At 40.5% G+C, this 16,006-nt stretch overlaps 1 protein-coding gene across 1 annotated transcript; it reads left to right on the forward strand.

Annotated features, from left to right (window-relative positions):
- Positions 1–1,659: 1,659 nt before the first annotated feature.
- tnfrsf11a (tumor necrosis factor receptor superfamily, member 11a, NFKB activator) lies at positions 1,660–15,634 on the forward strand. The gene is made up of 10 exons (XM_072450650.1): positions 1,660–1,905; positions 7,715–7,790; positions 8,106–8,231; positions 8,316–8,444; positions 8,524–8,614; positions 9,576–9,652; positions 9,831–9,938; positions 10,029–10,078; positions 10,620–11,448; positions 14,620–15,634. Exons 1-10 carry the CDS (start codon positions 1,837–1,839, stop codon positions 14,910–14,912), a joined length of 1,848 nt encoding a protein of 615 aa, XP_072306751.1. The 5' UTR covers positions 1,660–1,836; the 3' UTR covers positions 14,913–15,634.
- The last annotated feature ends 372 nt before the right edge of the window (positions 15,635–16,006 follow it).

Below are 16,006 nucleotides of genomic sequence, written 5' to 3' on the forward strand. Positions count from 1 at the left end.
TTGTCTCAGTTTTAGGTGAGTTTGCTTGACCTCCATGTGGCAGTTTAGCGCCTGATTGAGTCAAGCCACAGCTGCAGTTAAAATTGTCCAAACTGGCACTTAATTGCTACTGTGAAAATCTGGAGGCCCCCGCCGCAAAACAGCCTCCCTCAGCATGCTTTTATGGGAAGAAGTAGAAAGACCACAGAAAGTATTCAAGCGTTTGCTCTTTAAAAATGCATTTCTTTCTGTTCTGCCCGTTGGTCGTGGGTTCGATTTTCGACTCTGACAATGTACTGAATGTCCTCCCTTCTCTCTCGTTCCTCGTTTCACACTCACCTTTCCTGTCTGTTAAAGCCTTCAGGCCAAAAGAGTTCTATGACATGAGTTTATGTTAGAACTATGGCAGGTCTAAGCTAGTACTACGAGAGCAGGACGGAAAAAGAGGACCCTGGTTTAGTCCAGGTGTATTTTTGAGTTTAGTCCAACTTCTGATGTGGTTATTGTGCATGAACTAAAACACGACTAAACTAAGAAAATACTAGGATTAAACCGGCTAAGCAAACCCTAAAAATCAGGTTGAAACCAGGACAAACAGTGCCAGGCTTTAAGTCAGAAACCACTGAGTACACATTCAGCACTTGTTTACTTGTCATAAAACTCACCACTTTTTCACTTTCCTACAATACAAAGTTTACAAAGCCTGCAAAGACTCATTCATTTTATCCTTTTCCCTGCTCCCTTCTCATTTGTCACTGCACAAAACATTCCTCTGCGTTTTCACCTGGGCAGGACAACATTTGCATAACTGTCGTTTTGAAAAGAAAGAAGCTCAAATGCCGCTACAACGTGGGCGTGGTCAAATGCCATGCAAATTCAGTGGCAGGTCTATAATATATCTCTGGGAGAGTCCTTTTCCTGGAGACATTTAGTGCTTTTATGACATTTGATGGAAAACAACTATACCCACATAATTCCATGAAGTTAACCATGGAACATCAACATAAATTTGAATTTTATGAAGTAATCAGGTCATTGAACAACTTCCACAAATGGCACAATCAATGACCAGGCTGGAAAATGAAAACATTAAGTTAAACCGTCATAGTTTCTTTTTCTATTAAATCACAAAAAAATTTCATCTATTTTAAACAATTATTGATGATCATTTTTAGTGAGTTAAAATGGTATTTCTCATGTTTTACCCCATCACATAAAACAATCAGATGTATATGTTTTTCTTATATTTTAGCAGATTCTAGATTAAAAAGAGCACAATGTAACTATACTGGTGGAATTGGTTGGTTATTGCTTTGCCTGGAATGCTATACACAGTAACTAAACTACATTACATTACATTTATTCAATTACATGTGTTTTTATAGCTCAAAAATATCTTGATCGTTTTGATTGTACATTGAGAATCTCCACAGAAATACAAGTTTAATACCATTTGAAAAGCAACATTAGTTAACAGTATTTTCACACCTGGCCCAAACTCCTGCAGTGCTATATCAGATTGCACTGCGCGTCATTGGAAGTGACTACTAAAGCAAACAGCCAACAGGAGGGCTTAAACAGTTTTCTTGCCTTTACACAGTGGGAGGAGCCCGTCCCTTCCTCTTCACTCCTCAGTCAGATTTTACAAGCTGTTGCACGCTGCTCCTTCACACTCGCGTGGGTGAGAGCCAAGGGGAGATGAACGCACAGTCGAGGTGGGGCGTCCCGCGGCAGAGGAGCCTGTGACACAATGAGATGGTGTGGAAGTCAGAAGAAGTGATTTAGAGAAGTGTCTTTTTGGGAGAAAATCACACTCCGGCCAAGTGTAATATTGGTGTGATTGCGTAAATTGCAAAGATGAAGTTGTTCACAAGTTGGATTTTCAGAGGATGGATAGTCTGCCTACTTCTGCTATTGACTGCCAAGGTATGCACATGTTTTACAGGTACAGCTACATTTCCCATGGTATTTTCTTTCATTTTTTTCTCCAAAATGCAACATATTGTGTATTTATGCAGATTTAGAACTGGTGTAATGAGTGCCGAAACTGGATATTTCATTGACATTGCTTTAGATATAAGATGTATGTCAGTTTATTTGTGTGCAGTCAAAAAATATGTAATTCTCCTCTTTTAACCACACACATTGCAACACTTCCAATTGGGAACCAGTGATGTCCAAAAGTCCCATCAAGCAAGTGACACTCTGAAAGTTATTGACACAGTCTGTCTCGGTACACATTAGTTTTGATTATTTGTGTAGCTGATATGGAGCTGATATGGATTTTATTTGAAAGGGAAAAGTGAATGGTCCATGACTTGTTATTGTCTGTAATGTTGTTTATCCTCAGGAGCTAACTCTGTCCAGGTGGAGCCGTTTACAAGTTGTGGTTGTGGTGGTGGGACTGCTGGGCACCAGGCATCCATCACTGCCTGTTTACTCAGCCCTGTTACCATAAGGCGTTTTAGTTATGGCTCACAATTGCAGCTCTGATTCTTAAACTTCACAAAAAACAGGACTAAAAACTGGTCTTAACTGAGGCTAAACCAGGACTTAAAACTCTAGCACAAAAGCAGCGTTAAACAGGTCGTATCACAGTCTAAACCAGGACTAAATGAGAGATTAGCCAGAACTAGATCAGAACTAAAACCAGAGTTAAGACCAGTTGGATAATCTGTATCAAAACCACAACAAAACCAGGTCCACTAGACATTTATGCTGCGTTCAAACTTGGATACACATCACATCAACATTGGGATTACTAAACCAAGTCAATTCCATTCAGTCATTCGCAATCAATTTGTTATTACTAAACAATTACAGCCAGAAAACAAGAGATTACGTGTCCATTTCCAGAGGACATTGCAGACTCTTTGCTCTCGCTCTCTCGCCGTGGTCGTGACTTTTCTGACTCAGAACATCCCTGAAAGAATTCCCCTTCATGTTTGCATCCAACCACCGCGCTCCAGTTTGCTCCAAATTCATTTCTAGCTGTCTGTGTGACATTAGGCAACAGTAGATGACTTCAAGATGTCCAGGATCGTAAAAATCAGCGAATCGTGAATGAATTAGGATTTGTTCAATTGACTTGCATGTCTGTCTCAAGTGCTTCCTGTGTTTGCCTTGGACCACAGTCATTACTAATGTTCTATGTCACATGAATTCACAGCCATTATGTCAATCATGTCAATCCATCTTTCATCAGCGTGTTGATAGTGTAGGAAAACAAAGGGGCAATACTGTTATGCTCTAAGTGACTTTTCAGTTGAAGGGTAAGCATCTGTTTGTTTGTTTGTTTGTTTGTTTTTATTTATTCCGTAAGACATATTCATCTTACATCTATTGAATTACAGCAGTTTTAATTACAGTATCTTGAAGACTTCCAACAAAGTTTAATGTCATACTGTGGAATATTCCAGGCAGCGCTATCCCTGGGTTTCAGAGTAATGAAAATCCTGCACTGTCTCCATAGCAATTAACAATTAAAAACTAAAATATTATATCTTTTGACGAAAGTCCTCAAATATCACCTACAAACAGGAACTTGAAAGCCATGAATATGCTTTAAGGTTTATTTTGTGAAGAAATGCCAAGTTCATTCGAATAATACAAGGCTTTTCATCTTCCATTAAGTAAAAAAAAAAAAGTACTGAAATGAGTTCATCCGTAACAAATAGTTAAGATTATCAGATCATTGCTCTCAAATATAACACATGACAGACTTAATGCATATATCAAGTAAAGGCTAAAACAATCGACCTTATGTTGATATTATGATGGGTTTAGGGTTAGAGTGAGGGTATTTCTTTGATTTGAGTAGAAGCACTGTGAAATGTGCAGAGACCTCAATGATAAGGATATATATCATCTCCTTGGAGACAAACAGATGACCGACCCTTCACCAGAAAAGTCACTTGGTGGTAACACATTAACATATGTTTTCTATTTTGTTTTTTTGTTATGTCATTTAAAGGTAAGTTATAGAACAGGTGTAATGTCATGTTTTTGTGGTTCAATAGAACAAGCATGAACCTCAACTTGACATTGAACCCAAAATCTTACCATTGCGAGCTAGGGCCAGTGCTTTGTGGACATCCGTGCGTGCGATATAAGCTCTTAGATGTCTCTTGTTTTGTATTAAGCTGTGTAGTCGCTGCCAATAAACCACACATGCAAACATCACACAAAGATACAGTTGTTGTGCAATACATTTTTTTTTTTAGAGAGAGCTTATCGCAAATGATCACTGAAATCCCTGGAGGGTTATGAGGCACAGTGCTGCTCTTCTTAACTTGGCACCAGTAGCTGTGGCAGTTATGCAAAACATGGTGTACCCTGACATAGAGAGAAATGTATTGAGCATCCGATTCCTGTTCGATAGGATATGTGAAGCTGCAATGACTCAAAAAGCATAGAGAATATTAGCACAAATTAAAGAACAGATATTAGGGAATTCAGCATTTGTGTTAAGACTGACTCATTCTCGAAAGACGTGCTATGACTGAATTGTAAATTAAATCATTAAAACAACTGGAATCATGCCCTTTTACTTTTAAAATGATAAAAACAAACACATTTAATCTCTGCTGCCACATTATGCATAACATAACACAAAATCAAAAATACAAAATCCATAATACTGATTATTTAAATGAATAATTTCTCATGTTTAAAGTTTAGAAATCGTTAAATAACAATACAAACCTTTACATTACAGACTCATTCTCACATTCAGCCACTAGGAGGTCTCTAGAGTCACTGTGTCCCCCTTGACTACTGATTACACATACATTTGCATAACATTGTTGTGACACATTTTGGCCAATATTCACAGAAAGTAACCTCAGTTTGTATCTTCTTTCTCTCTATCTTTCTTCACAATCATGTTGTTGTTGTTGTTGTTGTTGTTTTATGGCGGTTGGCATCCAAGTGTTGCATTACCGCCAGACTGTATTCCTCAGACTTTGTCGTAGTTGTTGTTGTTGTTGTTGTTTTATGGCGGTTGGCATCCAAGTGTTGCATTACCGCCAGACTTTATTCCTCAGACTTTTCGTAGTCCTCAGACTGTCGTAGTCCGTAAAAGTACTCCTTCCATTGCTTTGGTGTTACAAAGCCCATGAGGTCATGATATGTCTTTGTGACTAGAATAGTTGTTGTAGTCCTCAGACTGTCGTAGTCCGTAAAAGTACTCCTTCCATTGCTTTGGTGTTACAAAGCCCATGAGGTCATGATATGTCTTTGTGACTAGAATAGTTGTTGTTGTTTCAGAGACCAACCGGCTTCATTCCAGGGAGACTCTTCTTCATCTTCCTCTCCTTCTTTGACGTTCGGTGCTTCCACCGTACAGCTTTATTCTTTAGGCTTCATTCTATAGGCTTTAATATGTCCACTGATGTCGCTGCTTGGTAGCCGTGCGTCTACGAGACTGGACGAGGACAGGAGACCACCCCCACCCCCATCTCGTCACTCTGATCACTCTGACTCCCCAAAAGCAGACCCTCATCACTCCGACTCCCATTTAGCGCCTTTAGCCTGTTTTCTATATCTGCCCAATCAAGCTCCTTTGTTCCAAGGAATCTCCCTGCAGCTTTAGCAATGATCCTGATCCTTTCAGTTCTGCTTTGAGTCTGAGCAGCACAGTTTACAACACCCACCATAAAGAGTACAAAATCCTCTCTATCCACAACCAGGGTATTCTCATTAATTCTGGAACCTGCACACTTGGGACCTCCACTCTTGAAACCTTCACACTTCTTGGGAGCCACGCTGGCCTTTCTCATTTCGCCCTGGCTGGGAGCAGCGCTGGCTCCCCTCTCTGTATTTACTCTAAACTCGTTACTTGAAACTTTCTTGACTGCATCTGCATAGGATATACCTTGAGAGACCTTTATTTTCTGCACCTCAGCAGCTCTTTTGCTAAACCTGCATCCCCCGAAGGCAGAGCTATGTTCTTCCCCACAGTTACAGCACTTCAGTTTTGCACCCACGTCACACTTCCCATACTCATGATCTCCTGCACATTTACCACATCTTTGCTTCCCTCTACAGACCGCTGCAATATGCCCAAAGCGCTGGCACTTAAAGCAACGCAGGGGCGGCGGAACATATGGCCTGACGCTATAGCACATGTACCCAATGAACACCTTACTAGGCAGGCACCTCCCTTCAAGTGTTACCATTACCGACAAGCTGTCACATCTTACCCCAAACCGGGTCACCTTCAAACGCCTAGCGTCCACCACCGTAACTCCAGTCAAATTCTCCTTAACTTCATCCACAGACGTCGCCGTAGGGACACCTACGATAACTCCTCTGACCGTGTTTCTTTCAGCATCAGACACAAGAATGTCCTTTCCACCCAGACGTTTAGTTCCAGTCGCCTTCCGTTGCTGAGCCGCGTCCTTGCACACGACCAGCAGCGAGCCATCTCTAAGGACACTCGCACTCTTGATCACTCCCACAGCTACAGTTAGGCTCTTTGACAATGCCACTGAATTCCACTCCTTAAAGGATGCACTATCCTGTGCAAGCTTTATGATCACCTTACAGTCTCTGCTCTCACCCCGGATATCAATAGCTTCAGCCTCATCCTGCTGCTCATTCCCAGAACCCTCGGACGAGCTAAGGGACTTTTTACGTTTCCGGGCACGTGCAGGCAGAAAAGGCTGCTCCTCCACGCCGTCTAGAACGTCTTCCATCCCCGATCCACTCTCCTCCGCCATCTCCCGTCTCTCCAGACCGGGTGTTGAGCAAGGTCTCCTCACAGTTTTAGTCCAGGGCTTGTTCTTCCTCAGACTGGTGTCAGGCTGTGGTTGCTTACTTATCATTTGAATTCTCTTTTTTAAACTGAGGTCAGAAGTTCTATCTTAAAACTGCGTAAGCCTATAATCATAAAGGGTGGAACGCTTCTTTTCCTCTGCCTTATATATTTAGTGATGAAAAAACATACTGACGTACATAACCGGGACAGAGTGTTTACATCTGGTGGTCAAAAACTACAATTCCCAGCATTCCTTTGGCTTCCTGTGAACTCCTGTCCACTTACGACCACTTCTTTCTGTTTAAAAAGGGTCGTTGTTGTGTTGTTTTGTCACTTTGCAAACACATGGCTCTCGTTAGTGCTGTGGCCGGGGCTGAGAGCTGCGTCGTTATCCCTCTGCTTTTATTATGAGCGTGGTTTTGCTGTAAAACTAAATGAGGCTAATTAAAAGCCAGAGCTGCAGTTGTGATATTGTGAGAAAACGGTGCAACTATAGTTAAAGCAACACAGGATTCAAAATTAAGCTACAGAGGTGGAAAGTCACATGTGTTTATGTAATTACATCACGATATTATGTTGGCTGTAAAAAGAAAAATGTGAAGACTAAAGCATAAATGCACCAGCTATTTGCTTCACTCAGTCACTCAATTTGCAATTCTACTTTTTCAGATTGTCAAAAAGTTATGCAGTCTATGCGGAATTTAGAGATTGATAGAAACACCTGAGAAAAAGCAGTGGCTCAGTATTTTCTATATGTATATTTAGCTTATGTGGCTTTGGCGTAGTTTTATCATAACATTAAGGTTTAGCAAACTCAGCTCATGTGGCAAGAGCTCAATAAAAGTGCAGACTCTTTATCCGCCATCGCACTGCTCACCTCGTCGTACCTCTCTTGGTTTATTTAAAATATTAATCATTATTGTGGTTAACTACCAGCAAATGTCTCACGTTGCTATTTTTTTCTTGTCAATCCAGATGGGCGACTCCAAACCAACGTGTAAGAGTAACGAATATCTGACTGACTCCAGATGCTGCAGCAAGTGCGGACCAGGTAAAAGATCAAATATGACTCCATAAATATGACTCCATAAATATGACTCCATAAATATGACGCACATTGTGTTGACATTTTGCCACGAGCATTACACACAGACTACAACTACATATGCTGATAGAGGTATAGGGAAGTTGAGCCTTTTGACAAAAATAGACTATTGACAGTATTAAGCAAGAGTTTACAAGGGATTGACAAAGAATACGGAGCACAACTCATGTCCTTATATGGGCATGCTGTGTCTCATTGTGTTTTGTTTGAGGCTGTGACATATGAGTTTTTATATACTAATGTTATAACTTTTCCCATCAGGTAAGCGCCTGTTTGCTGAGTGCACTGAGGCAAAAGAAACTGTATGTGTCGAATGTAATGCTGATGAATACCAGTCTGGTTGGACCACAAAGAAAAGCTGTACCCCGCAGAAGTATTGTGACTCAGGTCAGCACAGATGGAACAAAGATATCAAAACATCCAAAATCTGATTTTTATAATAAGTCCTTTCATGTTGAATTTGACCACCAGGCAAAGGGTTTGATCCAAGGCCTCAAAACCTGGTAGCGGAAGAACCCTGTCCCTGTCGTCCCAAATTTAGATGTTCTCCAATCAACTGTGAGTACTGTGAGAGGATCCCCACCTGCGGGAAAGGACTGGGTAAGATAAGACAACCACACAAGAAATCTATAAGTGTGTAGTAATAAAGCAGTTTAAATCAAGCTATTTTACATTCCAGAAACCATTGATGGAAGCCAGACTTGCCATCCCTGTAAGAAAGGATTCTTCTCCAACGAGGACAGTGCTGACCAGTGCAAGCCATGGACAAAGTAAGAGCACCTCATAATAAACCACCTTCCTAGCATAATAACCAAATGTGTTGAAGCTCATTTTCAGATAATACACCTAGGGCTTTTTTGCATACTGTGGACAAATGCATTTTGCCTTTTACGTCAGTGGGTTGTGCTCTGTTGTGACTAACTTGCACACCACTTCCCCTGAAACGCGGGTCCAGCCTCAGACTCCGGATCTGTGGCTGTGATCAATGACAGAGAAACGCTCTCTTCCACATCTGTGCCTGTTTACTGCTGTTTACCCATGAGGAGGAAACAAAGGCCCGATAAACACTGTTACTGTCACTAGTCTAGTTTTCCACAAACTTGCAATATTAGACTGCATTACTTCCTTTTGGGACCAGGATTTAGGGCTGCAGAGAGTGTTTTATGTTGAAAAATCACAATTCAGATCAAAGTGCACTTTTGAGAGATGATTGGAATATGAACTGGTAAACTAGTACAAGAATTACAGAGATTTCAAAATGTTTGCATAGATCTAAACTACAGGGTAAGCAGGTTTAGATTTAGATTTGATTGTGATTTACGACTGCAAGAGTAATCAAAATCGAATCAAAATCCCAATTCGAATCGGCGCAATTAGCAATTCGCAAAGGCTCCAATTGTTGTAGTACCATAATTTTCTTCACAATCAACAAAAGAGATGGTCTTGTGATAACCCTGTAGTTTAGATCTGGACAAGCATGTTCTGAATGTCTGAATGTTGTTCAAAAGCCCATTTCAGTCTTTTCGTCAAATCTCCTGGACGCATTAAAAAATGTGAACTTTGAAAACAAAAATCACAAATCCAATCACAATACTTGTCAGAGAAATCACAGTCCAATTCCCAGACGATGTACCTGAACCATAATCTGTCCGTTTTACCAGGATCTCACATTATTTTTAGCCCAAACCTCTTCCTTACCTACAGAATAACTTCTTTTGTTCCTCTTTGCAGTTGTAAGGCTCTGAGCAGGACGGAGATCCAGGCTGGTTCTGCTGAAGCTGATGCAGTGTGTGGACCACCTGTGTCTAGTAAGTCTATCTGCAAAACCCTAGCAACAAACAATAAATAAAAACACACGTTCACCAGAGAAGTGTAGACCTGCCAGACGTGCAATACTTTCACATAGACCATTAAAAAGCGTTTGAAATTTATGGCATACTTAATTTTTTATTTGGCTGAGAGTGAAAACACATGAATGTCTCACAGGTGCTGCTCCTTCTTGGGTAATAGTTTCAGTGTTGTCAGTCATCACTGTCCTCTGCCTCCTCATCCTCCTGCTCTTCTGCTACAAAGACAAGATGAAGCTACTTTCAGGTATGGCTTTTAAATGTTGCCGAGCACATTTGAGCATTATGCGCGTTTGTTGAATTGTTTCATAAGCTGCATCTGTTTTCTTGTGTTCAGTAAATCTGCGATCCTGTGTCCAAAATTGGAAGAGAACACGGATCCAGCAAGTAAGGAATATATGACTTTAAATGTATGAATTAAAATGAAATGTTCAATTTGTCTAATAGTACTTAGTACAGTCATATGCAAGGTAGAAGTATCTGATAAAGAACACCTTGAAAAGAAGAATATCTCAGGTCAAATTTACTTTTTACACTCAAAATTGCAAAGTTCTCATCTTAATCTACAAGCACGTTATAAAGCAAACATTTTTTATGCTTTTATGCTTTTACACCTGACACAATTATTCAGGTTGATTGTGACAGTAGGAGTTGAAAAACAAAATAATGTTAATGTTAACAGTCCTATATCTGGTTATGAACAACTTGAAGTGAATGACATGGACTCAAAACACATAAATAAATAAAATAGTTAAGAACTAAATAAAATACATTCTTAGCTAAATCTTACTTTACCAAAACCTTTACCCCGGATTCCCTCCCTGACATAATTATTCAGGTTGACTGTAACTAAAGGAGTTGACAAACAAAATAAGTTTTTTCTTATAAATCCACATTCAACCAAACACAACTCTCTGTGTCATTGCAGGAGACCTTGGCCCCTCTCTACCACAGCGGAGTGACGGGAGGACTTCCCAGATGCACGCCATGTGAAACCACCAAACTCGTCTTTCAATTCCCCCTCACCCCGAGCGAAGAACCGCTGCACCCCTTCCCCACCGCTCTCCCTGCCAAAGACCCGCTCCCCCTCACACTCCAGGTGATGAAGAGGGAAGCGTCTCGGGAGAAGACTCATTCTGTAGACCTGAGCGAGGGGTCTGGAGAGCCAGAGGAGGTATCGGAGGATGAGGGGGAGATGGTCAGTGCGCCTACAGCCTCTTGTGGCTGTGTGTCTTCTGTTCAAGAGCCGCTGGAGGTGGGAGAGAACGAGGACTGCAGCCAGGCCGTGGATCCTGGAACTTTGGGGACGTGCTGCTGTGGAGGTTCAGATGGAGAGGAGCGAAAGAGAGAAACTGAGAGAGGAATTAAGACGGACTTTGTGACCGGAGTTGTATCACTTGCCTCCCTTTCGTCCTCCAACCCATCCCCTGAACTCTGTGTGCCCCTGTCCAAAGCTGACACTAAAGTTGACTTAAAAAGGGAAAGCTTAATACTGGAAGGGCCGTACAAACTGAAATGCTTAGACGTTACTTCCATAGACAATAATCACAGTGTATCGTCAGCAGTGAGCTCTGTCGGCCCGCTGATGACCTCCTCTTTTGTGGGAGACCTCTATCAAGACAAACCGCCCGAGTGCTCTAGCCTGGGACCGTTCTGTGAGGAGACAGGGCCAAACAAGCTCTCATCTGGAGACTGCGAGCTCGAGTGTCCAGCAGAGAGTCTCCAAAGTCAGCTGGTAGAGCCAACTAATACCTCAGGTGGGTTAGCAGAGAAAAGATAGGGAGTAAATGTAAATATGTATATATATATATATATATATATATATATATATATATTCTATATACACTGTTTCTACTACCATGGGCACTTTACATCAAGGAATCATTCAACTATTGATACTGGGCTGTGCAAAAAACAATAAGGCAAACATACTAAAAACATTTTCTATTGAAAAAAAATATTCTTGCAAAAAGATATAGGGCTTTCAAACCTCCAAAGCAAAACGAGACATACTTTCAATCAATGCTATTCAACACAATAAATAGTCATGCATGTACATGCTCTAAACCAGGGGCTCTTAACCTTTTTGACCTTGGGCACAACTTTTTTAGTACAAATTAATCTGAGGCACATTTCCATATTAACTGCATTGTATTTACCGGGTACTGTAATTATTTTGTGGCCCTCAGGGTCGTTAGAAAATTGATCATTGACTATTTGAAATTATTCAGTGTATCTCGTTTCAATTAAGATTAGAATAGTTGCACAGCTGAATCTGACACTCACCCTCAAACAAATGCATGTCCTTTCTTGAACAAAGCACTCTGCTACATTCATACAGTATTTAAGAAAGAAGTGGGTGGAAACTAGCCTTGCAACTATTGGCTTTGGGAGTGGAACACCCTGCCAACAACCTAATTCATTTGGGATCATTTAGATTGATCATAACTCCTCGCACATGGCTGGTGGTGAGTGGGAGAGAACTCATCTGTACCGTGGGAAAGATATGGCGGCTCCACAGAGAGATCAAAGGCACTTGCCTCGAAGATCTAACTCACGTCTTCCTACCTATTTCAAAACAGGAGCGCTAACCACACAGCCACCATGTATTTAACGCCAACAAAGATTACAAAAGGAAAAGTCTAATTACCACACAGAACTGTTTATGATTCAGAAAGTTACACAATACACTTAAATTTGTCATTGCAATCAGTGTCAAACATTGGTGTAGGCACTCACCACTCTGGCAGCCTCACATGCATCATTTGGGATAAAGCATTTCATATCCAGTATCTCATTTCCACAAAGTAGGTGGTTCTTTTCACCCAGAATAACACAAGGAATTTTCTTTTGGTTTTGATGGAAAGTTTTACGGTCACAGACTAGTCCCACTGTAGAATCTTTTTGCTGCCTAGGAATAAATACATGTCTGGGACACATTTATGTGTATTATATCGTTCTGATCAGTTGTACAACCAAAATTATCTCTCAAAACGTGTTGTTTTTAGCATGACAATAAGTTCCAATTGCTTTTCCAAGAACAATGTTGGCATAGTTTGACCACAGGGTTCAGAAGACCACACAAGAGGAGAAGATACTTGTGTGTTAGTTGCTGTAAACTAGGTAAATGCAGCCATAGCGAGCCTTTATTCTACCTTTTTTCCGTGGATGCCAAAGTGTGCGACTGTGGCTATTTACCCAAGGCTTTCGGAGGGTTGAGCAAACTGACCACAACTTGAATGAGATCAAGATGTGCCTTTCTTGAGTAATATGTTTTAAACGTCTTGCCCTCCCAACACAAACACGCAAACTTGTGAAGGTCTTTTTTTAAACTTGCTGATGACTGGTCGCTCTAATTACACACGTTCTAAAAGAGGCAGTGTTTCCCATCACACCGTGTTTGGAGATGATTAAAAGGGCTTCCCACTCACGGTAAAGCGACTGTAAAAGGTCGCTTTTATTCAATCATTCAATTATTCTTATTGCTAAAGAAATAGCTAGAAAAACATGCATTCATTCATTTATGAAGCACATTAAAGGTTGAGTACGTGACTTTCCGTGATCTATAAAATGACAACATTACATAGAAATGAACAATCATGTCCAAACATTTTTAGTAAGAATTCTACATGAAGTTTTATAAATGAGACCCCCGACCCGTAACATGGCCTGGTTGGAGATTTGTTTAGTTTTAAGCCACACTGTGGAACATTTCCATACAAGCAGAAACTTTTAAAAGTACCACACATGGCATCGACTACTAGTGCTACAAGTATTATCACTACTACAAGTATTATCACTACTACAAGTATTATCACTACTACAAGTATTATCACTTCTACGTTCATCACTAACCTAAGAAATATAAACATTTTAAAGTTGAATTGAAGTAATGTTTATCTATGCTTCAGACAATTTGCTTATTTATCTTTTGTTCGATAAAAAAATAATTGCAGGGGTAGTTAAATTTGCACCACAGCAATACACAGAAAGCTAAAAATAGAATGTGCAACCAAACACAGCCAGAAGTAAAAAGACTTAGAGCATAACATGAGGACAGACGTGAATCCAATTAGAGTGCAACAGTTTTTTTTGTGTGAAGTGAATTGCAGAGGAGAAAGCGTCCACAGTTTTCAACAATGGTCAGTCTTGCAATTGTTATGCCTCCAGAAAATCAACTTGGCATTAAGAAAGAATAAACAGCGAGAGCCCGAGCAGATTCCAAGGAGATCTGTTTTCAAAGTTGTGGTTGAATGTCATATTTTTTCTTCATCTCACCCTCAGTCCAGAGCCATTCCTGGAAACGCTCTTTACACAGGAAGCACAGGCAGAATCTCAGAGTGTGTGCTTGTTTTCCTTTATGACTTTATAGGTCTAGGGGCTGTTTACCTTTACTGCGCCTCCATGTGTAATATACTGTGTGTGTGAGTGTATTTAGGCCAGTAGACAGACGAGAGCTCTGACTCACTAGGTTGACCTGTTTTTTCAATGAATGTCAGACGGGAAGTGGACAAATCAGGAGTCTATTGGGTCAAGTAGGGATTTACTCATTCACCTTCAGTGCCAAAGCTGGATTTCCATGGGTAGTTGTTAAATATTACTTTATAATGCTTTGTTTTCATCATTATGTAGTCATGTCTATAAATGTTAAGATCTTGGAAAAAGCCTTGTTATTGAAGCGCTCAGTTTTCTCACGCATTTAGTGTATGTTACTAAAACAATAAGTGAAAAAGGAAATGACATTCTGGATTGTCATTTTTCATTATGTCATTCTGGCTATTCCTCCCACTGTGTGTTGGTCAGGTGGGTTTAGTGGGAATAGAAAAGTGCGTATTGCAACCTAATCTGCACGCATACATTTTGGAATGTGTTATGAGTTTCACTTAAGTTGAGTGTGATAGCTAACAATACCTTAATATCTCGTGCAGGTCAAGTGTCTGGAAACCACAACACCACTTTTATCTCTAGTGGCCAGGTGATGAACTTCAGCGGTGATGTAATTGTGCTTTATGTCAGTCAAACGTCTCTGGGCAAAGAGGAGGCGGGATCAGACGACGCCTTCGGGAGCCCTGTGCAGGAACAAGCCAGTGAGACGGACATGTTTTTCCAGAGCAGCTCAACACAGGACTCAATTACCCATAGCACTTTGCAGGAGCAGACTCTGCCAGTCCAGGAAATGATGGATGAACGAGCGCCAGAGAAGAGGAAAGGGACAAAATGATCACCTCAGATTTCAAACCACATCAATGTAGTTTTAAGTGTGTGGAGGTCTTCTCATTATGACCTGAACAATATGTCACACTTCAGGTGTATCATAGACTTTTTAAAAATGGAAATCCCCATTTCCGATGGGGATTTTTGCTCCAGAACTAAGTGTGGAAATTATTGCAGGTCTTAATACGAAGTGAAAAAATGTACCTGGCTTTTGACCATTCAGCTATCAGGTTTTCTGTTCAGATCCACTGTGTGGAAATGCGGTGTGGGTTTTTGAAATCCACATAGAGAACAAATATTGAATAATTGTTTTCTCCACTTTTGGACCAAAGAGGTGCGTACAGGTACAGGGAATGCTCAGCTTAAACAGTCAACACATGGTGACATGGTATACATCTTTCATGTTTGTAGATCACTTTTCTTATTGTACTTAAAGTGCAGTTTTTGAGTCCAAAATGCTATGCATTTGATAAGCTATTTTACTACTGGTTTGTTTTGTTTAATTGATATTTTATGTGCATTCAACTTTAATGAAGACAATTTTAAAATGTAGAGCTTTAAATAATGATATATATATATATATGTATAGCAGTAATTAATTTGTGATATTTGTTGTATATATTTCCAAAGACATATCATGTAATTGTGAGGCAATAATGAGAGGGGATACTATTTTAGAAACAGAAATCTTGTACATATCAATCTTTCTGCAGTAAATGAATGAAAAAAGACTTCTGTTTGGTGTCTTTCTTTGCTGATAGCTGACAATCTGCTTCCTGTCAACTTTCCAATTTTAAGACGGACAAATGATAATGACAGGGTCATTTACTACCACAAGAAGATCTATAATTTAGTGAAGCTGTGCTAATGACACATGTGGCTCTGTCGTTGGCCTGATGCTGACAGACGTGAGGCCTTTCATCATGTTGTGGATGGAGCGCAGCTGTGAGGAGAAGCTAATCCAAGCAGAGTCACAGTCACCACATGAGAAGAGCTGCTCTGCCATGTCAGCCTGCTGCGGCTCCACTGTTTAGACCTGTGTATGTGTGTGTGTGTTTGTGTGTGTGTGTGTCTATGTGTGTGTGTGTGTGTGTGTCTGTG

This window comes from Eucyclogobius newberryi, unplaced genomic scaffold (genome assembly GCF_026437365.1).
Source record: "Eucyclogobius newberryi isolate DKJ021-1_F unplaced genomic scaffold, fEucNew1.0.hap1 SCAF_18, whole genome shotgun sequence".
Taxonomy (NCBI): Eukaryota; Metazoa; Chordata; class Actinopteri; order Gobiiformes; family Gobiidae; genus Eucyclogobius; species Eucyclogobius newberryi.